Source organism: Ciconia boyciana, chromosome 2, assembly GCF_034638445.1.
Source record: "Ciconia boyciana chromosome 2, ASM3463844v1, whole genome shotgun sequence".
In the NCBI taxonomy this organism is placed as follows: domain Eukaryota; kingdom Metazoa; phylum Chordata; class Aves; order Ciconiiformes; family Ciconiidae; genus Ciconia; species Ciconia boyciana.
In genome coordinates, this window is record NC_132935.1 from 14,783,012 (window position 1) to 14,808,462 (window position 25,451).

The 25,451-nt window shown below is 42.2% G+C and overlaps 1 protein-coding gene across 4 annotated transcripts in view; it reads right to left on the minus strand.

The window, feature by feature from the left end:
- DEPTOR (DEP domain containing MTOR interacting protein) overlaps window positions 1-25,451 on the minus strand; it is a 76,119-nt gene that overhangs the window by 20,769 nt on the left and 29,899 nt on the right. For 2 of the 4 annotated variants that reach the window (XM_072851971.1, XM_072851970.1), the window contains 5 exons: window positions 19,924-20,102; window positions 5,964-6,149; window positions 5,171-5,305; window positions 1,930-2,000; window positions 1,159-1,263 (listed from right to left, as the gene is read on the minus strand). In XM_072851971.1, coding sequence (XP_072708072.1) covers window positions 1,159-1,263; window positions 1,930-2,000; window positions 5,171-5,305; window positions 5,964-6,149; window positions 19,924-20,102 — 676 coding nt within the window. Of the gene's footprint in view, window positions 1-1,158; window positions 1,264-1,292; window positions 1,479-1,929; window positions 2,001-5,170; window positions 5,306-5,963; window positions 6,150-19,923; window positions 20,103-25,451 lie in introns of all 4 variants that reach the window. The other 2 variants (XR_012040754.1, XM_072851973.1) reach the window with 2 other exon arrangements.

Genomic DNA, 25,451 nt, shown 5'->3' on the forward strand with positions numbered 1-25,451 from the left:
TGGGCAGGACGCTCATCTCTGAAGTCGTGGCAGCGCACACGGCCTCCAGCTTGGTGGGTGTGAATATACGGGCGAGAGACAGCTGGCGTGAGTGTGATGGCAAAGGGAAATAACTTAGAAGGCAGGACAAAATTCGCAGCAAACTAGGCTGCATGTGGGATACTTCTGAAACCTTCATCTGTGTTGTTACCATACAATAAAACATGACATAAGCTGATCATTTAATCTTTGTGTCTGGCCCAGCCTGGACACCGGAGTAAGTGTCGCAGTTTCCCTTTCTTGCTTTTATCTGTACTTGGCATAATGCTTTGCTTTTATTTGTCCCACTGTACAAGAGAGTGAGTAATTCACAGATATATGTAGGATGTGATCCAAACCCACAGGTAAGTCAGTGGGCTCTGCATTAGCAGTACAAAAGCCTTCACATGGAATTTGTATTTATTCAATCTTAAAGCATGTATGAAAGTATTTAAACTCTTTATGAAATATGAAAGTATTGTACATTCCTCTTTCCAAAATGTCTTGAATCTTAACTGCTTTACAGTGAACAACGGGCTATGCTAGCTTCACTTTGAATCGGTATGTCTGACTTTGCCTCTTCCTATTGTCCTTCCAAGTCCTCTTTGGTGGACTTGGCAGTGCTACATTAACAGTTGGACTCGATTTTAAAGGTCTTTTCCAACCTAAACAATGCTATGACTTCTATGACTTCTATATAGGCAAAGTCCAGAAGCTGCATACCAACAACCACATAAATTGCAAAGTCAGGAGGAGGGAGGCTAAAATTGTGCAGAGCTGGAAAAAGGTGAAAATAAAAAAAAAACCCTACCACCAAACCCACAAAAAAAACAATCACCAAAACCAGCCAACCAACCAACCAAAAAAAAAAAAACCCACCAAAAAAGGGAAAAGCTCAAGAAAGCAACTTGGAAAAGATAAATGAATTTCATGTGAAAAAGGGACTTGAAGAATCTCAAGGACAGAAGAAAAGAAACAGGAGGGGGGGTGAAAGGCAGCAGAATTCACTGCCTGAAACTGAGACAATGATCCTCAACCCTGGAGCCAAAAGCACCTCTCCCTCCCCAAGTACAGGCAGCCCAAGACCTTCACTGAGCAGCACAAATAGCCCCGGTAAATCCTCCCATTTTGAAAACCCACCTTCATCCCAGCCGCGGCTGCCGGCCCGCTGGGGTCCACAGCCTGGATGTGGCAGGGCTTGCTCCCCCGCACCACAAAGCCCCAGCCCACCGCGTCACCAATGATCTGGAAAGAGAAAAGAAGGACGTGCTCACCTTCAGGCAGCTCGGTGAAGTTCAAGGGAGTAACATCTAAATGGTTCAAGACATAGTTTCAACATCTCTGCACTTCCAACATATAGGAAAGGACGTTGTGTACAGACTGCTGTATCACTCATGGGAAAGGCTCTATCCAAATTATTCCTCTTGCTTTTAATGAACTTTTTTTGTTGAACTAGGAGGCTGTAAAAAGCAAGGCTTCCGATGACTAGGGTCAAAAATGTCTTTACAGAAAGGCTTTCTCTAATAGTGAATATGAATCAAAATTTCTGTCCCATAATAGTCTAGAAAGACCTAAGTAGAAAACTTCAGTTTGAGTAGGTAATCAACTCCTGCAGCACATGTATTAACAGAAGCACAAAGTCTAGATGAGTTTGTATAATACAAATGTTATTGGCTTTATGTAATTTTACACTCCATTTAAGTCAGCAGTACTACATTGGCATAAAGACAGGATAAACAAGAGCAGAATCAGACCTGAAATGTGTGGAAGTACTGATAACAGAGTTTGGGATTTTAAAGTACAAACCTTAGCAAATGCAAATAAGCTCTAATTATCCCATCAGAAAATGTCTGTTTGGATTACCTTACACATACAACATGCAGAAAATGAAGAAAAATACTGGAGGCATACCGTAAAAGTTTTTCTTACGTATGGGGCTCCAGGCATCAAGAGCTCATCAGCAGTCACGGGTCTCTTCAATACTGTGGAGGTACATAAATGAATATTCAATATAAGCATTCCTCTAGAGTTTTACCTAATAAATAAGATACAGTGTTGGGATACAACATCTTTTTGGTCCCACTTCACATACACTCTTTCAGTTCTTGCAGACTTGCTTGAAAGTAGTAAAAGAGCCAAGGAAAAGAATGCAGAATAACTCTGAGTACAAATGATGAGATCTTTGGAAAATCAGGGCATTTAGCCAACAGACTTTGTTGTCCGCAATCAAGATCCACTAAACACTAGCACAAACATCAGAAATGGCGGTTCCCATGTCCAGTGTTGAAACAAGTGACCGACCTTACTGGCACGGAGCAGCTTTTCTTCCCGGCTTGTTCTGTGCATGTTGGGTGCTCTCTGCTATTTCATCTGAATCAGGTTTGAATCACAGAATTAAGTAATAAGAAAATTCTGCTTGAGTCAGGAATTATCTCAACAAAGAGACTTCTGCAATTGTAGGCACAGACATCTAACACCATCTTATCCAGGGACAGCCTAGGTAATCTATAGCTGGCTGGGATTTTACATGAAAGGAAATACCAGTGAGTTTCTGCAGGTTATTCCCCATTGCCTCGCTATGTAATGGGGTAATTTTCCCCTGAACAAAGTAAATGTAAAGTTCTGCCAAATCAGATCAATACTATTCTGCATACTAGTTCTTATCTGTCTATAAAATGCTTCACAAGATGGAGGACAATGGGAAGATATATGTTGTTCACCATATTTGCCTGCTTCACCTCTAAAATTACAGCTGCTTTTCTTTTAGTGATGAATAATTTTGATGATGTCTGCCTCTTCAGTCACAGGTGGAAGATAAAATTTCCCACAGATGGTATTCGAAGACATTCATGAGTTTCTTAATGACATTTATGGGAGCAGGGAGAATTCTAGCATACAAACCAATATGCATTTTTTTTCTTTCCCATGGATTTTGACAAACTGTCATTTAGCCACCGTTACACTTTGCAGAGCATGCCTGGTCAACATAAAAAACTTGAATGATTATGCTCATTCGACAAGTCAGAATCAGGTAAATCATCCACGCAGGACTCCTTTGCATGCCTCCTTTCATTATACCTCCAGAAATTTTTTTTGTTTGATGATTGTTTTTCTACATGACTGGTCAAGTCATGACCTGGGTTTTTTTTAAGTGTTTGCCTGCAAGAGAACAATATACCTCTGCCTTGTGTTTATTAGCGCGCTGTTCAGCAACATGCTCTGGTTCTGGATAGCAGGAAACTATTTGTGAAAAAAAGCACTTTATAGTCCAGCAGAGGGTTAAGAATTCCTCCATAACATTTACATCTGACAGCCTTATGTTAACCTCTGTGAGATGACGTGTGGATCTGTACTTGTGCTACGGGAGAAATTACCCTACATTGCCCGTAATCGTATAATTCTTAAAAATAAATCTGTTTATAAGTCTGTTGCTGTCTTCTTTCAAATATGAGTCTGTTAAAGCTATTCAGAATTTGAAAACTAGTCCTAAGGGAGAATTTCTTTTAAAAAATTAAGAATTTATGCAAGGGCAACATCAGCCTACCCTTTTTCTTCCAGTGTTGTGTAATCACCTGCATTAAAATAAACTTGTTCTCACTACTCATGGGTTGACACCTCGTATATAATCAGAACCATAAATGAATGGAATAGTTGGCATACTTCAGATAACACACACATTTATGGACAGCGCATGAATGCTGCTTTATCTGTCCCAGAAAATTTTCCAGGATGTAATTATTGATATACTGGTTCCAAAGAGCTCACCATACAAAATCTATCAGAGCGTTTCTGGGAAGTGTACCTGAGAGATATTCTGCCAAAACATGATAATGTGGAACTCTTCATATAGGGGCAAACACATTGCATATAGGGGCAAACACATTGCATATAGGGGCAAACACATCGGAAGGTGGTGCTGAACGCCCAACAGCAGCGCGCTCCAAGGGTGCAACGACCACCAGCGCTGCGAGCATTCCCCCAAGCTGGACAGCTGGTCTGGTGTAGGGCGTTATGGCTTCTGCAGTCATACTGAGTCCTTCAAACTATTTTAATTTAGAACCTCATACTGAATGCCCAGCAGAGCCTAAGGAGAGGGAAGGAAATGTGCTAAAAGGAGCAAGAAGGAAAATGTCCCCATAACTGTGCCTTTCTTTCTGATGGCCACTCTGCACAGCAGGAATGAAATGCACTTTAGCTCACTCATCTCCAGAGCAAATTGTCAATGTTTTGAACAGCATTCATATAGTGCTTGAGGCACTCTCTCGTAATCGTTTCAAATGCCAGCATCCCTTTGAAAGCAAAGCTTACACATATCCACTGAAGCCTTGCCCCATTGCACAACGCTCGCCAGACTGTCGGCAGAGACCCGGTAAATTTGAAATAATAAGGAGCACAAAGGTCACCAGGGACTCTGCTTTGAAATTCAGGGCTGTTTCTGAGGAAAATGGAAAGGCTGAAACAATATCTATCCTGGTCTCTTTTCCCCTTCCCAGATGTGCAGTAAGAAACAATTTTAAGTGAACTGTGGAAGAATGGGTGTGTTTAACCTTCCGGCGTGGGATAGGAAATCCTTTCAAAAGGAAAATAAGCTTCAACACTGCTTTTACCTTCCTAAACAGACCGGTGTAAGACCTAAACAAACGAAAATGTTGAAATTGTCCCTGGCAGGCTGGAACAACGCTGCCTCTTTTTTTACAGAGGAAAAAAAACAGAGGCTGCTGTTTTCCAAGTTGTGTTCTTTCACAACTGTGTTAACTCAAGCGGCCACTGGATAGTTAAACTCTCCTCTGACTTGCACCAAAGGAATGTCTCTAGGAGGAGATCTGAATCCGTTCAGAGCTTGGCAAAGAAGAGGCAAATCTGGGTCTCTGACTGCCTGTCCTCCTAAGAGATAAACTGCAGCTCAAACCACAGTTATGGGCTTGATGCAGAGATTATTGGAGACAGTCGTCTGGCTTGTGTTCAGCAGGACTTCAGGCTACAGGATGATAATAGCCCTTCTGGCCTACAAAACCTGTGACGCTGTGAATTTTTAATGTATCCTTGAAAAGATAAACTTAGACATGATGCTAGGCATTCTTCATGTCGCCTTCTCCCCAAACAGATGTCTGCGCCCTGGCTCCTGTGCATTGTAAGCGATGCTGGTGCTCACCGGATTTGGGGTTGCAGAGCACGGGGGGACTGCTGCTGAGCGTTGGGCTACTGCTGAAGTACCCGCTGCTGCCACAGCTACTCATGCTGCTCCTCCGTACCGCCGACACGATCTTTATCTCCTTGGTGGGGCTCACTACAAACAGAGAGAAAATACAGAGAGAAGGGGAACTGGTATCAATTATTAAACCCATTTCCCTGGTTTCTTTAAAACAATAGCAATACGCCATGCTTTCGCTGACAACACTGGGAAGGGGTTAGTGTGTTCTACATAGTTAGAAGAGTCACCGCATGAGTATGACATACTCATGTATACTGTAGCTAACACGAGGGCTGAACTGCGCCCATTGCAGTGTCTTCTAGGAGGCATCTCAATATAGGGAAATAATTTCTTCCATTTTTTCTTCTAGTTCCCGTTTATTCTTTCGGTTCCTGCTAGATATTGCTGTACAGCAAATGCTGCAGGACCCCCTCCTCTCACTTTTACTCTTCTCGAAAACTCCACATAGAATATGTAACTAATTACTTTGGGCTTGGAGGGATTTTAACCAGTTCTGTTTGTTCATGGACACTGATTTTTGATCAGCATCTGACATGCTATTGATACAGGTGCACAACCACCCCAGGGAGCTAAAGATTTGGTAAATCAAGTGAATGGACAATCCCTATGAACAAGGATACACAATACCCTGCCCTGCTTTTTTCAGATAAACACTGAAACTCCTTGGCCAAAAAAGGATTGTTTAACATCCCATGGAGTCTCCCTACAGACAGCAGTATAGTTGATGCGTCACCTGAGAGAAAACTGGTGTGTTTTCTGTTGTCATGGTTCTGCTTGCGCAGGCAAAACGGGCTGTCATGGCTTTCTGGCATCAAGCGAGATCTCTCAGTGAGGAGCTCCATTAATCGCCGCCGCCGGCGGAAATTCATTCTGCACTGGTAGAGCAAGTTGCTGTCCATAAAATGGTGCTTGTTGGACACTGGAAAAACAAATGGATAGAAAGTCTAGGCCTGGTAGGACTGAAATCAGAGTATACCTATCTGCAACGTGTGCACTGCACACCTTGGTGTAAGGAAGCAACACCCGGAGCTCGCCCCACTGCAGACTCAGAAAAAGGAGGAAGGTGGTCAGCTTCACGTGGGTAGCTTCAATATACACGCTTTTATAGCGTCTATAACAACACAGGAACTGTAGTGGTCATTGCTGAGAGGAATCTTTTACTGTACCTTGATGAATGACAAGCACTTCTTATTGTCAAGTGGAAATGGAAGTACTTTATCTTTCCGTGACAGGTTGCATAATGGTCCATTTCCACGCGTGCTCCCTCTGTATGCTGTTTGGTGCTGCTGGTCACTACAGACCAGACGTAGCTCCTTACATCGAGTTTTTTGTAAATTCATCAGTCTAGGGCAGCCCCTGGGAGCTCTGATTGACTGCCTCGTTCAGAGCCACAGGGCAGCAGAGAATCGAGACCTGTGTATTTCCTCTGTCGTGTTCACCACAGACACCATGTCCCAGACACTTCCTGCAGGCCACTTCCTCCCCTTTGCACAGGTTTGGGAACAGGCACCCGGCCAATAATCATTTCTTACATAACGAACAGAAGTCTTAATTACAACCTGTTTTGACACTGAGAGAAAAATCCCAGGTCGCTGGTGTCAGAGCAAGAGCGCCGAGCCCACCCGCAGACAGCAGTATCGCCGTAACGTCTGCGTGTTTGCTGCCACTGATGCTGCACCTTAATAGTGATGAAAAATGCAGCAGTTGGACGGAGTTCTGTGCCAGGTCCCAAAAGTGCTCTGACTCCTTCAGGGCTTGATCGCAGAAAAGCCCGCTGCAGTAGTCCCTGAATTAGTACTGCAGCATCTTAAATAGCTGCAGTGGATGTTTTGGCTGCATTTTCTCCATCTTCATCTAGCTCCCGTGATCATGTTCCACAGAAATGATTTCCCACAGTTGACCTTTTCCATGAAGGATCTAGATTCTGGATTTACCTAATTTATAAATTGCATTTCTTCCAATATCGAATCATAAGAACTGGTGGGTTATACATATTTATATGTAAAGTGTAAACAACAACAGAGATATGCACTCAGTCATCAGCCAAGTCTTGTGCTTCATTTGGACTCAACCTCCTACCACAGACACCGAACTTTTGCTTGGCTCTGCCTGGCACATGGGGTCCAAAAGCAGCAGAGCCCAAGGTGCTAAACCAGATCCAGAGCCTGGAGCCCTGCTGGCCCCCTCTCCGTTCATCCTCATCCCCAACACCCTCTTTCTTGCTCTCATCCCTTCTTAACAACACCTCTGTGTGTCTCAGATTGCTCTCTATGAGCCCCACAGAAGTACACCACATATATGATAGCCTTGCAAAAAAGGCTGTATTTAGACATAAATTTCCAGTACGTCATTTGATGCTTGTGAGCTGAAGGAATAGCCTCAAAGAGGAAAAAGCCCTGTCACCTTCTCCAGGAGCTGGTGGTCTCAGAGAGAATATTAATGCCAGGGATGTCAAGTCACCCAGACGATAAAGAAGACGCCAGTCCTAGCCTTGGTCCTCAGGGCACAGGCCTCCCTACGGATACAGAAACTGCCATTTGGGGTCGGACCATGTGTCCGTCTTGCAAAGAAGCATGTCTCTTGCCTGCCTGGGCCACTGTCAGAGAGGGGACACTGCCTGTACAAACGGACTTTTGCCTTTGGAACACAAGGAATAACCTGGACACAGGAGCTTTCTGAACTGCACGTGCTTGTGCCCGAGCTGCCATGCAGACTGGCTGCCCCAGAGTCCCGCAGCATGGCGTAGGCTGTAGGGCATTCCTTCGAGTTTTGAAAAAGGTAGAGTTTTGAAACTCTACCTTTTTTCATTAATAAAGCAGAAAGGTTTTGTCAGTCAGCCAAACTGCGAAGTTTCAAGTACCATCTACCCTGTTACCTAGATTGCCTGGTTCTGTTGAAGAGCTTTGGAAGAGCCAGGGCCACTTGGCTTTTCTCTGCTTCATTTTGGTGCTGAACCTGTTGTTTCCTCAAATCAGCCGTACGCATCCTCCATGAGCAAAATGGCTTTGCTAAGTCAAATTTAGCATTCCAAGCAATTCATTACTGTGTTTTGACATGTTAATTATTGCAGGCACACACTGCTGCTGTGCTCATCATTGTGGACACATATAGTATGCAATACTATTAAACAACACTTACTAATGATCGCTCTTTTTGAAGAACGGAAATAGAGGAGGAGAGATCTGGAGACTTGCCTACATCCCCCAAAGGATTCGCTGTCAGAGGCAGAGTTAATACGTAGGTGTTCACAGCTACCAGTCTCATTTTCAGACCACTGACACAATAAGTAAAAGTAGCAATATCTAGCAATAGCCTACCACATTGTTAGAATAACCTGATGCAAATACAAAAACCTTCCTTTTCTTTTTTTATGCCACCTTAAAGAGTTCCCTGAAACTTAAAAAGACAAGCTCTACTTATCCAGCACACTGCCAGGATTCACAACGTTAAGTGAAAGAGGGCCCCACAAATACTCACTTGGAAGTAGAATTACTGTTGCCAACCATTTGCAATATAACAAATATCAGTATGGCTTCTGATTCAAGTTAAATATTATGGCATTACAGTTCTTAAGTAAAACTACTCTGTTCTGTTTGTGTCATTAACTGAAGTGCTCTGCCAGTCTTCAGAAATTATGATAACCAGAGATCAACACACACTCGTGTTGCTGACATTGTAAAGCACTCTGAAATTCTAGAATAATCATTGACCATGAAACTACATAATACAAACTTTTTTATGCCAAGATACTGAACATATTTTAGAATAACAATACTTGTTTCGACTGAAATATTGTACCATTATATACTTAAAATAGCAAAGCTTAGGTCTTACATTGAAGTAATTCATCCCTGCTGTAACTGTTTTAGTCCATGGAAGGGTGAATTTTTATACAATAAATGAATACAAGTGGAAAAGGTAAGACCAATGACTATATATTGTAGAATATTTGTATATGATTTACACAACAAAGGGTTTGCAGCCAGAATGTTTATGACAAGTAGTATTAGTACAGAATCTGGAGTGCTCATTGACTTTCATAGTTTAATTCCTCATTTCTACAAGTTCACATTTCATGCAGGAGTGTTAGAATAACAGCGTGCATCCTCAGTTTGAGCAAGTAACATATTTGTAACACCATGTAACTTTTTGCATATTCCTTGACTAAAAGGTAATATTTATGTACATTTAAGGAGAAGCTCAAAAAATAAACAGGAGTAGTTAGCTCAAACCGCCTCCTTAAACATACATCATCAAATAAATATCTCACCAAAATTATTGGTGTGCCCCATGGGGCTTTTTTTTTTTTTTTTTTTTGAATGATCAACTTTCTGACATATTTGTGATTTGGGATGAAATGTCCATGCCGGGACTCTGCCTAAGGGTAAGTGTATCTGGAATGGTGTGGACAAAAACGGATTTCCACACCACGGATCAGAAGGAGGAGGTTGAGGAGGGGGAAGCAGACACCGGTGCAGGCTGTCTCTGAAGCTCTCCTCAGGTGCAGTGGCTGATTTTCAGCATTACCCAGGAGGAGCTACACATGCCCTTGTCCTTGATAAACCACAACTATGTGAATGCCGGATGCAGAGCACGCACAGAAGGTTGTTTTTGTTACGCTTGGTACATGCTGGGTGAGAGGTACCAGCGCAGGCACGGGTGCTCAGCTCAGCTGCTTTAACAGTCTGTGTTTTGCTGCAATCAGCAGGGAAAAGTGGGAGTGAAAAACTTTCCCAAACTGATTGCGGAATGCTGAGAGGACTGCACAGACTTGCTCGGGAGGGATTTCTTTAAAGGTAATTTAGAGGTTGTTACCTCGAGCTAATGTGGAGCGTTGACTCAGAGGCATCAGCAGATAAACTCGTGGTGCCCAACAAGGTTCCTGCTCCAGGTATCTGTCCCTCTCGTGGAAGCTGCTGCCTCCAGATAGGGATTGACTTAACTACTCCCAAATTAGTTCACTGCCCTTCATAATGCAGCACAGAAAAGCAAACTGGCACCCATTTCAGTTTGTCTTAAATTGTCAAGCCATGGCTGACGAAGATCAGGACCTGTATTTGTACATGAGGGTGACGTAAAGAGCAAGGTGGGGTGACTTTGTGGGGTTTTCGTTCCAATTTAATTCACCAGTGCTCGTGTGGCAACATGTTCATGTTACAATGTGCACGTTACGAAAGAGAAGGAAACTGTATCAAAGAGAGTAAAGAAAATATATGGTGACTGGCAACATCCAAAATCATAAAAGTGCACAAGAGCATTTGTGGTCCGGGAGGGAAAGGCACCAACAGTAATTCACAGTCACCAATGTCAAACTTTGGAGGTACAGTTACAACCCACCAGTCTAATCTCCCACACGGGCCACAAAATTTCTCCCAGAAACAGGATTAAAAAGATATCTTTTAATCTTACAAAACTATAGTTTAATCTTACTTTAAAGCAGCCTGTAATGACCACTTCACTCTTCCCCTTACGAGCCGTTCAAGCCTTCAGTTACTTTCCCTGCCAGGCAATAAGATTTAACCCAAGGCTGAATTTGTTTAACTTCAGCTGCTAATCCCTGGACTTTGTCACACCTTCATCAGAAAGTTACGTAAGAACTGGTCAGAAATCTTTGTAAAGAAGTCTGTGAAGCCATGAAGCCAACTCTCAAACACCTCTTCGATCAGCTGAATAAATAACACCCCTTAAGTTCTGACTTGGTTTTTTAGCCGTCCTCGAGTCCTCTTCAGATTTTCTTGATCCTTCCTAAAATCCAGCTATCAGAACTGCATGCTCGCAGTTTCAACCTCACGCCCCTTCCGTTACTTGCTGTCCTCCTTTCTGTGCATCTCAGGCTCACAGGAACAGTTAATACAGCTGTACTGCACGAAAAGCATAAGCTGGGAACAATTTGTGCCCTGTACATCCTCCTTTCCCTGCACAGCGTTGCTTCACACCACCGAGCGGAGCTTGTTTTCTCATTTCCTAGATGTACTGCCTTCTAGTTATACCATTAGTTATATGAAAACACATCTCTTTTTGGGTAATGACCATTTAATTAATAGAGTTCAATTATTTGTTTACTGTCTCGTCTATCCCTAGAGTTTGCAAACTTAATTGGCAAGGATTTTACATGGTTATTCCCCATGTACCTTACTGTTAAGAAGAGAAAAATCAGATTATTTATTTTGGCATTTCTCTGATTGGGAACACCTAATGTTGGAGCTTTAGTGGTTCTTGTGCCTGGCTGCCTCACAGTTTCTGTCCAGATACATAAAACATAAATTACAACGTCCATGCAAATCTTCTTTCAGCTTCTGATTCTGACATAAAATCCTGGGATCTGCATGGGGCTCAAACAGCCTTCTCTTTTCTTTTTTCGCAAGGAGGCTGATGCACAGCAGAGATAGAAATACTAGCTTTACATTGATTTCATAGAACTGAGGAGGCTTTAGAAAGTACAAAAGCCTATTTTAATAAGTGGTGTGACTCATGCCTTAAAAATCAGGCCATTTTCATAACTGGCTTTTCCCCCAAATCCCTCCCACAACTTCAATTCCCCATGATTTCAGCGCTGATAATCTGTGTACATCTCCACTGCTGTGATTAAAGCTTTCTACCAGCCGAAAGCTGCAGTCCCCAGTAGGCCACATCCAGCGATGCACTGCGCCTGCTCCGCACGTCCCCGAAACACGACGCTGTCACCAAGCGAGCACGTGGTTGGAGCCGGGGAACGGCTGCTCCGTGTCGAGGGAGCGGTGGGAAAGAGATCAAACTTCCCTGAAGAGCCAGACGAGCAGCTTCAAAGAGAGCAAAGGACATGCTGAAGTGTGTGCTTGTTTGTTTGTATGAGCGTGTGCTTGTGCTGGCGTTAAGAAGAAGAGGTTATAAAAGCATTCGCAGAGTATATGGAGTCTTCAGCGCTAATACGTCGTGTCTTTCCTCACTTAAAGGCAGAAGCAGCCCTGAACTCTTTCCAGTGGTGCACACAACACATTTCCAAGCCTTTCGCTGCATGAGGCAGTGACCCCAGACTATTTGCAAGTATACTTTATCTTTTTACTGAGGTAGTTTCCTCTATTAAAATAACGTTAAACCCAGTTTGAAGCTGCAGGAGATCAGTCTGGACCTTCACTATTACTGGCTGCGATGGTCTGCACCTTCATATAGCAAGTCACAGGTGACCATACCAGTTTTGACCTCTGAAGAGGCATTGCCCGGAAAGAGCTGACGAATGTAGGACGATGAGACACGCACTGGCGGGCTGCAGGGAGCGACGGGGGCTGCTGGTTTACCTGAAGGAGGGCACGGCCCGAGCTGCTCCCACCAGCTCCCGCAGCATGCCCGGGGAAGGGTCTGGCTCCAGCCCCGTCTCCTTTTGCTTCCTCACTCCCCTCTCCTAAGCAGAAGCAGTGTTTAAAAGGGAAGGAAACAAATCAACACTGCAAAATAAAAGTTCCTTAAAAAAAAGCCTCTCTCCATGGATAGCGCACAGCTTGCTGAGCCCATCTCCTCTGTGCCTCAGGCTTTTTGCCAGCTTGGTTTCGGTCCCTTGCCAGAGAAGCACTGGAAGTGCGTGTGTCCACTTTGGCTTGCGCAGAGCGGGCGTGAGCCCACGAGCTTGGAAAACACCGACCAGCTGCTGAGACCCGCACAGCGCAGCTCCCGGGCCATCACCTGGTCCTCGCCCCGGCTCCACGCTGCCCACCTCCGCCGCACTGCCCCGCCACTCCTGCCCCGACCCCCTTCCACTCCTGCCTTGCGCCAACGCACGTGCGGCCAGAGGAGAATAAGCGACACTTTATTCTGCATCGGACAATGCTTTTCCCACTCCTCTCAAAGCCTTCCTGTTTTTCTAAAGCTAATCGGGCATCTGCAAATGCCTTTTAATAATGGCACCTATTCAGATTAATTTCCTTTTACACATTGATGAATTCCACCTGCTTGGAGCTCCCTCAAATCAAGGCAGAGAGACTACAGATGTACGGCCAGCACAGGGCCGTGGGTCTTGGATTCCCTGCACCATATAAACACGACACTTGCATCTCCACCTTTTATGAATGTATATATGCTGCATAGATTGTAGATAAGCCCACCTGTGAATGTACTCAACCGGCATGTTAAACTCTTGGCAGTGCAGCTGTTCTAAATGGTATTGTTTTCTCATTTGGATTACAAGGAATTCACTTTCAACGGACAACAGATTTACGCTTGAACTGCTCTCATTTCCACCAACCCTCTCGTATAAAACTGCAAGGCAGATCCTGGCATTGAAATACAAAATCCAGAGAGCTGGTCCAGCTCATCCTAGCTAAGGGTGAAGCCAGTGAGCACGTCCAGAAGTAAGCAGGTCCTGGACCTATAAGTAGTTCCAGAAAAAAAGCTGTGGTATAATTAGAGAACCATGTCTCCTGAGCTGTTTCAATGAACTGTGGTATATTCATGTAGTGCAAAAAAATGTCTAGACAACTTTTATACTGCCTTTAAAGCATTAGGATTATGATAGACAACTGTCGAAAGTTCCTTGGGAACTGAAATACAGAGTATCCTGCTCTTATTAAAGTGGTATATTCTGCTCAGTGCATTAACATTTCATTTCAGCTGCCTTAAAATAGGTATGCAGATAAGTGTTTCTATATACATTTTGTCTTTCCAGTAGGTTTGCCATCTATTTGCAGTCTATTTTCAAATACACACGACTTACTCCAGCATGAAAAGCCAGTGTTGAATCACATGCATTTCAGCAGTCTTTTCAGTTTGTATATGAGGATTTATCATCTTTAATTTAGCAAGTTTACATAACATAGCCAACTGCTTTTCTTTGCTTCCAAATAAAGTATGGAAAGTACAGTCTATGGCAAGGGAAGCAGAAGATGAAAAGGCCCATCTGGGTATCTTTTTTCTGTTGCAGCTGTTAAAAACTGAAACCCATTCTCTGTCAGAAAAATAGAATTCGGTAGTTAATATGAAAAGAAGTCTTCATATGCTATTTACATAATGCATAGGACGTGTGGCTCTTTCAAACACCAAACCCATTCCTGCTTTAGATAAAGACAACTGCAAGAAGAGCACAATGAGAAGCTGATAGAATAGGAGCTGGAAGATTATACAATTACACGCAAAGTTCTTATTCTCCAACTTTCCTAACAGGGCAAAATCATGAAAAATACACAGTGGTCTCCAGATTTAGCACAAGGAGCTGAATTACTGTGGGTGAGGTTACTGTCCCTACGTATGGGAACTGCCGGGGAAGAACTACCACACAAATAATCAACTGAGTGCCTCTGCATGGCATCGCCTCGGGGGAACCGGGCTCATAATAAAAACAAAGTTGTGTTGCAGGACTTCAAAGACTAACTGAAGGTTTGTGTTTTACTGAGACAAATCAAGGCACCATCTGTAAAAATTTGATGTTTTATAATTTTTAGCATGGAGTATACACAAGGAATGCTTGGATATATATGACAGCTGATGTGATCCAGGTGTTAGATCAACTAGAAAAATTATATTAAAAATCTATGTGTTAATTTTGGAGCAGAAAACCTACAACCATTTAAGTCAAAGATTTATGCGATGGTTCAATGGCACTTATGAATTGCTACTTGCGGTTGATAGTTCCAAGAAAAGGGTTCCAAAGAGAAATCTCACATTAAGGCAGAAGTGTATATTTCACATATATGGCAAGTTTTCACTTACAAAGTAAGAAATGTCAGCTAACCAGAAGCAGTTGGCCATCTAAAGTAAATGTAACAACACATACTTTACAGAAACTTTAGATGAGAGGGAAAGCTTTTCAACAAAAGCAAAAGAAATAATACTTTGTAGCTATTTAATATACTTCCACAATTATAACAAACTTTCAACTGCATCTTGTATCTTGATGCTTAAAACTAAATGCACTGATCATCTTATTAAAGGAAATTTTGCTGTATAAAGGTACAGAGTCCTTGAAAAGAATAGGGAAAATTAAATATATGTTTTAAGACTTCTCTGGAGAGACAGGGAGATAGCATATGTCAATATTTACTGTTCCCACTAAGTCACTACAAAATGGTTGTTTTCATCTCTGAAAGTAATTTGCACAGTGGAGTTTGAAAGATGAACTCTTGAGAGGTGGTAAGCACCTGCTTCTGTGTAAGCCAGCAGAACATGTGCGTGCCTTGAACGCACCAGGTCTGGCCAAGTGCAATTAACTCAATAAAACTTTTTAAAGCTGAAAGGTATTCTAAAGGCGGGTGGGGGCAGGAGACACTTATATCCTGCCTAGGACATCTTACTACATATTTACTATCATTATAAAATCCTAGCACTGATAAAATGTTTCAAATAAAATACCTGCTAGCCAGTCATCTCCAAAAGAGATTTTTCCACCCCTCACTCATTCAGGAAAGCAAAGCCTATGGCCTTTCCAAAACCCATCACATGTGTTCCTTTGCTGGTCTAAGGCTGGGAATCTGCATCCCGCCCCCCTGGAGCAGAGTGGAGAGCCATGCAAACCGCTTCGTGCTGAACCGTGCTGTGGTCACTGCCTGGAGAAGCTGCTGGAGGGATGTCAGGTCCTGTGTGTCAGAGAGGAAATAACACCACGTGTGTTGCACTCAAAGGTAAGCAGCAGCTTGGAAAAGTAGCAACAGCAAAAGAGAGAGAACGTGATCCGGCACAGGAAGACGAGCTCTGCTGCTCAGGCCTGAACTTCTTGCCGACTTCTTGCAGGGAGCGCGGCACACGCCGTACTGTCTGCGGTGCAGGGCAATCGCTACGTGTCTACACTCCACAACGTATTGAAAAGTATTTCTAAATGTGCTATGGTTTGGTGGCTGCCACAGAGGAAATGCAAATATTCATCTTGCAAAGTGCAGGTGCTATCCTAAGAAGGCATAGGTTCCTCTTAACAGTATTAACCAGATTTTAAAATGGAAAGTATTTATCACTTGAGATTCCAGACCTTAAACCTTTCTGCAAGGCAGGCAGATGTTTCTCCATCTCCCCAGCTTCCGTACCCAACGAGTCCTCGGAGGAGGACAGGAGGACTTAGCCCGCCATGTCAGTGCTGCTCTGCTGCTGGGGCTGCGGGTGCAGGGTGAGTGCTGCAGCAAGTGCCGTAACCAAGTATGAGCCAACAAATGATGCCAGAAAGAGTTCTGTGGATACCCTCTTTCCCCCTTGGACATCTCAGTATCTCTGTTTTCCAGACTGCGCAAGCGCTGTACCTGTGTGTGGATGTTGATGCTCTCCTCTGCCTGCCTCCCAGCCCATCCTCGCCTTGGTCTGATCTACCCTGGAGCTGGCAGAGAACGTCCTTCTTCTCTTGCTGCACGTGAATTTTGACCACAGTAGCTAAGCTGTCTCACTATTTCCATATGAAGAACTAGGAAAGATCCAGTCTGCTGGAGGAAAGTCTTACCTGCTAATGTTACAAAGCTCTACATACTTCACTATACCAGAAATGGGCTTTTCTACAGCTGAGAAATGTGTTCTCTGTACCTTGAGTCCCTCCCCTTATTGAATATGCATCACCATGTTCATAATTCTTCGCACAATCGTTATTCCTATATTCTGGCGAAGACCATCAGTGTTCACAAATGCAGAATAATTCCTGGCAATTACACTGCCAACACAAGCCTTCGTGAAATGCACAGTGCATAATACCCTGCTACTTAATTTTTTTTTTTATTCCATAGTACCTGGGGGTACCGGTCCATAGGAAAGGACATCTGGCTCCTATTTGTGAAAACGGTGGTTTGTGGGTTACGATTTGTACGCACCAGTGGGATTTTGGAAGGAAGCAATTCAGCACTTAAGCACGTTTCATCATTTCCATGTATGGCAGGGGAAATATGTATAGTTACATATGCCCAAAGAGATCAGGAAGATTATTTTTAAACTGAAACATTTGATGTTTTTACAGCACTTATACAATCCCTCTTAAACCGCTGTTTTCCTTTTCAAAATTAGTATCAGTGTTTGTTTCCTGTGTGAAACCTGGTTTGTGTCTGACCAATTAAAGTGAAGATAAATGTGACAGGAAGCTGTTTTGAATACAGTACCTCAGCTGCAGAACTGAGCTCCTCTGAGTAATTGAAATGAAAGTCGGTATCAGTAAAAATAAATTGCACAATTCAGTTGCGGCTGGAAAATTATTACTGAGACCGGCAACTTGATGCAACTATTTCTATTACTTTCTATTGCATTAGGCAAGGTAATAAATACTTCATAAGAAGAGTAGCGCAAGCTTTATTTTATTCCATATTGTGGATATCAAACAATACTGCTAGCAAAAGATTGCCTTTAGGGCAGGAAAATATTTTATTCTCCACTCCTGCACAGTCAAGAGTCTTTCTGCTGGTTCTGCCGACAAGGATGCCAATTAGTGTCAAGTAACATTTTGGTACTGCTGCTGAGATACAAAAGAAAGGGAGCATAGTATGGTGAAATGAATTTACTGTACTAAGAGATAGAAAAATACCTTTTTTTTTTTTAATTGGAACTAGAATTCAGTAAGACAAGGAGAAAAAAGAGAATACCAGTCCTGCCGTTTTACAGTTTACATCCCCAATTCTGTACCGGGAGTTCTCATTTCGAGCTCCCTTCTTAGAGGAAACCAGCATTACATAAATCTTCAAAATGCACAGATCGTATCCACTTGCTAAGGTGGATCTCACACCAGCTCTGTGTTAATTCTGCTAGTACTTTCATCAATATTCCTAACACTATCTAGACAAATCGTTTCACTGAAATCCAGAGGAGAATGAAATCTCCTGTTTAGGAATGTGCACAAAGCATGTCCACGCATAAAGATAAATCTCAAGGACATCATTCAGTTTTATTTTACTTCCAGCTTCTCCATCAAGTCAGTGTGAAGTCCCCACTGAGTTACCTTTGCCCCAGTAAAAGCTGGGTGAGGAAGATGATGGTACCTTGGAGCGAGAAGGCCGCTTCCTCAGCAATCAACCAGTTCCCAGCGCCCTGTTTGCAGTCGCTTCATGAGCGTCAAATCTCTTTCTAACAGGGTGCTTTGCATGTGCTTTTGACTGCTAGAAGAGGATGGGCGGGGGACAAATCTGCAAAACTGGCCAGGGCAATCCATAAAGGCGAGCAGGGCCAGCATCGCTCAGGAACGCCCCCTGAAACCCGGCTTGATGGGGGCGAAATTATTTCCCTGCCAAGGTGCACTGCTGAGCATTTGCCTTAGTTAATAAAACAATGGTTGATCTGCAACAAAAGCCACATCCTGACTTTCTTAGCTCTGAAAAGATTTCAATAGCAAAGCAAATCCAGCTTTGCACCAAATGTCAAGTCCTGACTATTTTCTCTGCAAAAACATCAATACCAGCATAAATCTCACTTCTGTCTTTTTTTTTTCATTTTTTTTAAGAAAAGTTTACCTTGTATATAATACACAGAAAATGCTTGGGTAAAAATAGGAATGAAATCATTGCTGCTATAAAGAGGAGGGGTGGCATACCTTCCCTGTCCATCAAGCTCCAAGCAGTTGGCACCCTATAAATCATAGGAAGCACAGGGGTAATTATAGAACTGGAAGCTGATTACTGTAAACATTCAGAAGTAGCTCCTAGTAATTGGAAGCTAAAGATAATGCGAGCACGATTACAACCACGAAGGAACTGTGCAGGTCACTTACACCCCCATTTTTCTCTATTCCTTAAAACTAGGTTTTCTCACAAAGCAACAAGCAACCTAGTCAATCTAGCGCCTTGTATATTAACAACCTGCTAATATCGTGGATTGTTTGTTCTCTGTCAGAATTAGTGTTGATGTGACAACATTCGGATCACCAGGATCTGATTACTTTCCCGATGTGCATTAAGCAACATAGCTAACAGCTTCTGCCAGCTTGTTCTGTCATCTCCTGGCACTCCTTCACCACTCCCAGAGGCACTGCAACGCGTGTATGGTGGAAAACGCCTGGTCACAGAAGGGCAGCTTGCACTGAGAGTAGATGATGACAACATGTAAAATGGGGTTTAGTGCCAGGGCTGTTCATTTCTTCACCCTCGGGGCAGTACGGAGAGAAAGCTCCGTCTCCCCCACCCTTAACAGAGGGAGCTCCTTGGTGAAGGTGCATCTGCCAGTCACATTGTGCTGGACTATGAAGAAATATTTGATTCCTGCCTCAAAGAAGTTACACCACCAGGACAAATATAATAACACTTCAGCCAAAAGCGATACCCTCTTTCTTGCCCAAACATACTAGAACGACTCTGCAACATGACCAAAAGGGAAAGCTGCTTTTCTGGCACCAGAGTGTGCTCTGCTCCTGTCCTCAAGTAGCAAGATATACAGAACCTGTCATTTTTATTCTACATAGAGAATTTAGCTTATTTATGGCTCTAATCCCTATTTGATCCTTACAAAGCTATTTACCTCAATTATGCATATCGCTAGTAACAAGTTCTACAAGTTAATTACCACAAGTGTAGGAGCATTGATTTTCTCCACATCCTTACGTTGTTATTATACAATCCCAAATTCTAGCTGTATTCTGCATTTGAGGCAGAATTTCCAGAACTAATACAACGAGCTTTTGAAAAAAGCCACCCTTTTACTAAATAAAGTTACCTAGACTCCTATCTGAAATTATTTAGAACTTGGACATATTATGACCAAGAAGACAAGAGCCCCTCCACATGATTTGACCTGAAGAAAGTGCTACAAAAAGTGTAGCTTTTGCTACCCGGCAGTAAATTTCTCACCGTGCTGTATAATCCCGTGCTCCAAAAGTCTGCGGCCGAGCTGCTCTGCTTCAGTCCGTGTGGTGGCCTCTCCTTCCTGGATCAGCCAGTCGATGAACTCCGATGCCACAAAGGTCCGCTCGTACTTGACTCCTTCCTCTTCCCTGGCTTGCAGAAGAGTATTTTCAGAACTCATCAGCCTGGTATGGGGGGAAAAAAATTGGAAGGGAAAATGGTTCTTCAGAAAAGCAACTCCAGATCTATTCTGGCAAATCTCAGTGATACTAAGCAAACTTATGTGAACCTTTCACTGACTTACTAAATCTTTCCTCAAGCTATCAATCTAAACTTAGGATGTGAATTATAACTGCTTAGTCAAGAAATTTAGGCTTTGTATCCCTGTGTGAAGTTTATGCTTTCTTGTTTTTTCCCTAAAAGAAAACAAGGTTTTTCAGTTTTACATTTCCCCTATTTAGTTCTTTAGCTTCTCTAAAAGTTACTGTATAATCAACTTTAAAACAAAATTAGCCTAAAAGCACCAGATTGTGACTAATGTGTTCAAAAGTTCCTAATTAATTTTTACAGTCAGCAGGACTATGCCCCAAAGTCATTTAGATGGTTTTGAAAATTCTCCCCATAAGCTCTAAAACAGCTGCAGAAAAACTGAAGAGGAAGAAAACAGGTAGTTCTGTGGTTTGGGTGGTTGATAAATATTTAGCGTCCAACACTTAGTGATGCAGCTGCAATCAGTGAGTTACACACCTGAACACACTTGGACATCTGAGTCTGAGAGTCTCTGTGCCTCAGCTGGCTCCACATAACACCAGAGTTTGGAGGAACATCCTGAGGTGTCTCTAAATCTCCTAGCAATTGGCATGTACCTAGCTTAAAAATACTAATAAAATTCTTCTCCATTCAAGTAATCTACGCAAATGACACAGTATTAAAAAAAAAAGAAAAAAAAAGCCTCAGTATTTTGTTAATGCCAAAGTAAGGTTGACAGTTGGAAAGAGAAGACAGTTTGAAAGCAGAAATGAGAATAGCTCCCTTTTACTACAGAATCCCACCTTTTTCTGTTTTGTTGGGAGACTGAGCACCATAGTCTCCTTATTTACTAATTTCATTTTTCTTCATAATTATTTTATTTATTATAGGCTAATAATAGGACTAGTGGTAAGACTTTCAGAATAACAGCTCAGGAATGGCATGGGTTTTTTCTTCCATGTAAGGTTAATAAGTAAGTCCCCTCCCTTCACCACCTCTTTTGAAATTAAGGGCACAACTGAACTACAACAGGATTATTCTGGAAGTGCTTAATCTTTGCCCTTCTGATCAAAAATTTGAATTTCATGTAAATCCATACATGGGCCATCTCCTTCTTAAACTGCCAGCATGTCCAGAGTTCATGGAATATAACTTCACCTCCTTCGGGAGGCATCAGAAAAATCTGTGCCATAAGAACACAGAGAGAATTTCATTTGAAATAATTACAACGAAGAGGTTTGACAAGATCCAGCCCCTGTTATTTCACCTGAAAGATTTCTTCCTTTGACTTTAAGGAGAGCTAACCAGAAGCCTGAACTGCCTGGATCTGACCACCAGGCAGCAGGTCATCAAACCAGGCAAAGGCTGCTCAACCACAGTGGTGTGTAAGTGGCAGATATAATGAACTGCTCCTTCAGATGTTGGTGCGTCATTGCCAGCACCTCTGAGCTGAGTAAGAACTAAGAAAGTCAAAATTAGCTGAAGTCAGGGATGAGGCCAAAAGCAAGAGTATGTGCCACAGGGGACAAGGTATTGTCTCCAGAACTCTTGCAAAGACTTTATTATTTTTCATATTTTGATTTACAAGGATCTGCACACAAGGCAACATTTTGTCCCACACTAACTGCATCTAATACAGACAGACCTCCAAGGGACCATCTTTAAATGTGTCTCGTTCACCAGGCTTTTTTTCCCCCCAGAAAAAAAAAGCAAACCCAAAGCTCGTGTCTTTTCGTACCATCTGCTGCGTGGTTACCCAGAATTGGTTACCCAGGCTCTGCAGGCACCAAATAAAAAATCCTTAGGATTGTGTTAATTGGTCTTTGATGAGGCTATAATTAGTTGACCAGCTCATTGAAGTCACAGATAGAGAGGTCCTTGAAAAAGAGATGCTAATTGTCAGATTTTTACAGAGACACAAAAGAAATTTGGAAAAATATCAAGTGGAAAAACACTCAGCTTGACATTTCACAACCTTCTGCGTGTGCCTAGAATAGCACTGCAAAGGATTTGGACTTGTGAACAAACAGACATGACAAATTGACAGTTTTACAAACCCAGAAACAGCAATCCATAGGCTTACATCGCTAACTGAAGTAAATCACTGTAACTCCACGGCTGTCAACAAAGCTGTATCAATTTACATCAGCCAAAAACCTGGCCTTTCATTAGCCAGAATTGGAAACTGCCTCTATGTCTTCCATTTTCTCCTTGTTTCAAAGAAACACGAGGCCATTCATGTCAAAACATATTATTTGCTAAAACCGGCGTTATCCTGCATTAAGGGAATGTATTTAGCCAAACACTGAAATTCAAACCCTTTTCAAAAGAAAATTTTAACCTTGTTTTATCTAAATAACTGCACCAGAGGACAAATTTGAATTAACCACTGATGAGTTAAAATGAAAGTGATTCAAAGAATGCAGTCTCAAAATTATCTGAATGATTTCCTTCAATTAAAACCATAAATCTACACTTCTTTCACTGTGAAATCTGGTTGAAAAATCTGAGTTGAAGTCAATGTCATGAGATGATGTATAGCTCCTAAACCCGACTGCACCAGAAACACAACAATCCTGTGTGCCTGACCAAAACCTACTGAGAATTGCAAACATCATAAAAATAGGATGCCTGCACAACTTGATTTTTTTTTTAAAAGCTATGAGAGGTCTGTGCTGGATTTATTTAAGATTTGCAGGGAAGGTTTTGTTGAACAGGAAACACGTTTATCTCGTTCGATCTATTTGGTCAGTCCTGTAGAGTACGAAAACTGATACCATCTTTGGACCTAATAAACTATTCAACAACTTTCACACAAAGCTGTAGGAAAACCAGTAGGTTTCATCTCTAGTTATAAACTTGAAACTCAAAGCATGTTCACAGAAAGGATTACCAAAGTTTGCAATGATGTGCAGGGAATCTGAGCTGATTTATGATTTTCAGTGCAAACGACGGGAAAATACAATCAGAGACTGATTTTAAATCTTCTAATGGCACAAGTACAGCCACCAAAGACATCCACAGTAAGTGAAGGAGGTAATGCCACAAGAGAGGAGAATCCAGGGTACGAGGAGCTTTGTGGTCACACAGAAGAGAGACAGGGAAAGGGAGCTCCTCACCGTGGGGACAGACCTAATGTTCCCATGTCCCATGGCAGAGCACAGGGCATTTACCTGAAACAGCTCTCTGAATGCAAGGAACCTGCCTAACACATCCATTCCTCTGCCCATGCAACAACCTGCTGATCCTCCTAAAGCATTTTGCTCATTTTACCCACTGAGGGTACCAACTTGCAGGGACTCATGTTGGATAACGTCTGCAATTTTTGGCAAGCACAACCTACGCTGTCTTCTGGATGTAATGGTACTCCAGCCCTAATGCGGTGGGTGGAGAAGAGCAGGAAATAGTATTATAATGTTTATCTTAAACTAGCAAAGCCTAGTGAAGATCACCAACATCTACAAAATTAGACACAGATTCTTAAAATATGTTGGATTCAGATAGATTTCTTTTGGCATAGTTGCATTTCTCTTGAAATTAGGCCTGCAGGCATTTTGATAAACAAGTTGAATATACTGGTAAGTGACTTCACGTCTGTGCATGAATACTTTTCTCCAGTTGTTGCCATTTAACAACTACTTTATTGCACTGCATTAATATTTTCTTTCTCAACACTATAAGCAAACTGATACAACAGATATATTATACATACGCACATTCTATTGCAGAACTCTTTCTGTAGTAGTCTGACTTTCAGTATTAGATTTTGAGTTTAAAATACATCCAATGAAACTGTGAAGGTGTTACTAATAAGCGTGCAGGGACAAGGGACCTAATGAAATACGAGTGCTCTGCACACTGGATTTGCTACAATAAACACAGTGAAGCCCAGATAGCCCAGGTATGCGCTCTTATCTCCCATGAATATGAAATATTTCCAGTGATCCATGGAGAATTTTGGCTAGCTTTGACTGTCACAGAGTGGTTTTGAAATGCCATGTAATTTTAATCATCTAGACTATATTTAGCACTCAAGGCTGGTTTTAAAAGTTTCTGAACCCTTTAGATAGGTTGCCTAAGAGCAACCACCTCATGAGGATGCAGTTATATTTAGATATAGGTGCTGCTTTTGGCATTAACTCCTTTTCCAAGATGGGAACAATCTATACTGTTATGAACATTTTTCTGCTAGTATAGTGTTGGACAAACTGGACGCTAGAAATTCATTTGGAGGTAGTCCTTCACACAGAGAAATGGGGATGGAAGCAGACACTGGCAGAACAGAGTTCTTCGCACCATGGCTCCTTTCATGCAGAGGACTGTTATCAGCCTCACCAACAAAAAATTGTTTTGCTCAGAGAAGAATAGAAATAGAAATATAGAAAACAAATAGAAAAAAAGGTTTGCTACTGTAGACACACCAATCGGCTTTTCATAGTATGGGCCAGGCTTGCAGGCACTGCGTGCTAGAGTCTAAAGGAGCAAATGCTGTGCTTAGTAAGGCACGGGAGATTTTGGAGATGAGTGATTCAATTCATCTGTCCCAGTGCATCCAGTGAAGGATTTTTTCCAGCAGTGTATTTTCTTGTGTCTTATACAAATTTTTTTTTTTACTTTAAATAGTCACAGTCACTGAATCTCAGGGCATTTTATATGATGGGTGCAACAAAAGGAGTGACATTTACAATTATTGGTTTATATTTCAGTTTAATTTCTCTTTCACCAAATTGACCTTCAGACCCTTCTGACCTTGAAAACAATATTTATCATCAGCTTTTAAACTTGGGATTCTCCTGAGTGCATTATTCTAAGAGGGAAACAAAATTACTCCAGCCAGAAGACACAGCATCCCTCCCGGCTGCTGCACGCTTCTGCTCTAACCAAGCAGGAGAGTGGGTGGGATTCAGTCTGGAGCAATACTTCAAGCTTTTTGGTAAATAACATATCACAACTTTTGCATTAGTTTGTAGCATCTGCCAACGTGCACTTTATTCACTCTGCTTGAAAGTACCGTGTCATAATCTCTACACCCTGAATAAAAATGTCATTAATTATAGATTGGGAAGTATGGTTAAACTGCTGAGTTATTTGATGGAAGTAATCCAGTGGGATATTCAGTATCTCAGCATAATCATCTATTTCAAATCTTAATTAGATGTTCTTGGCTGGGATTTCTTTGAAACTACATTTAATATAACCTTTCTGATGTAGAAGCTTTGCAGACTGGAACACTGAAGATTAATTTCAACTATTGTTTAAAATCATACCTCCTGGTGAAGATACGG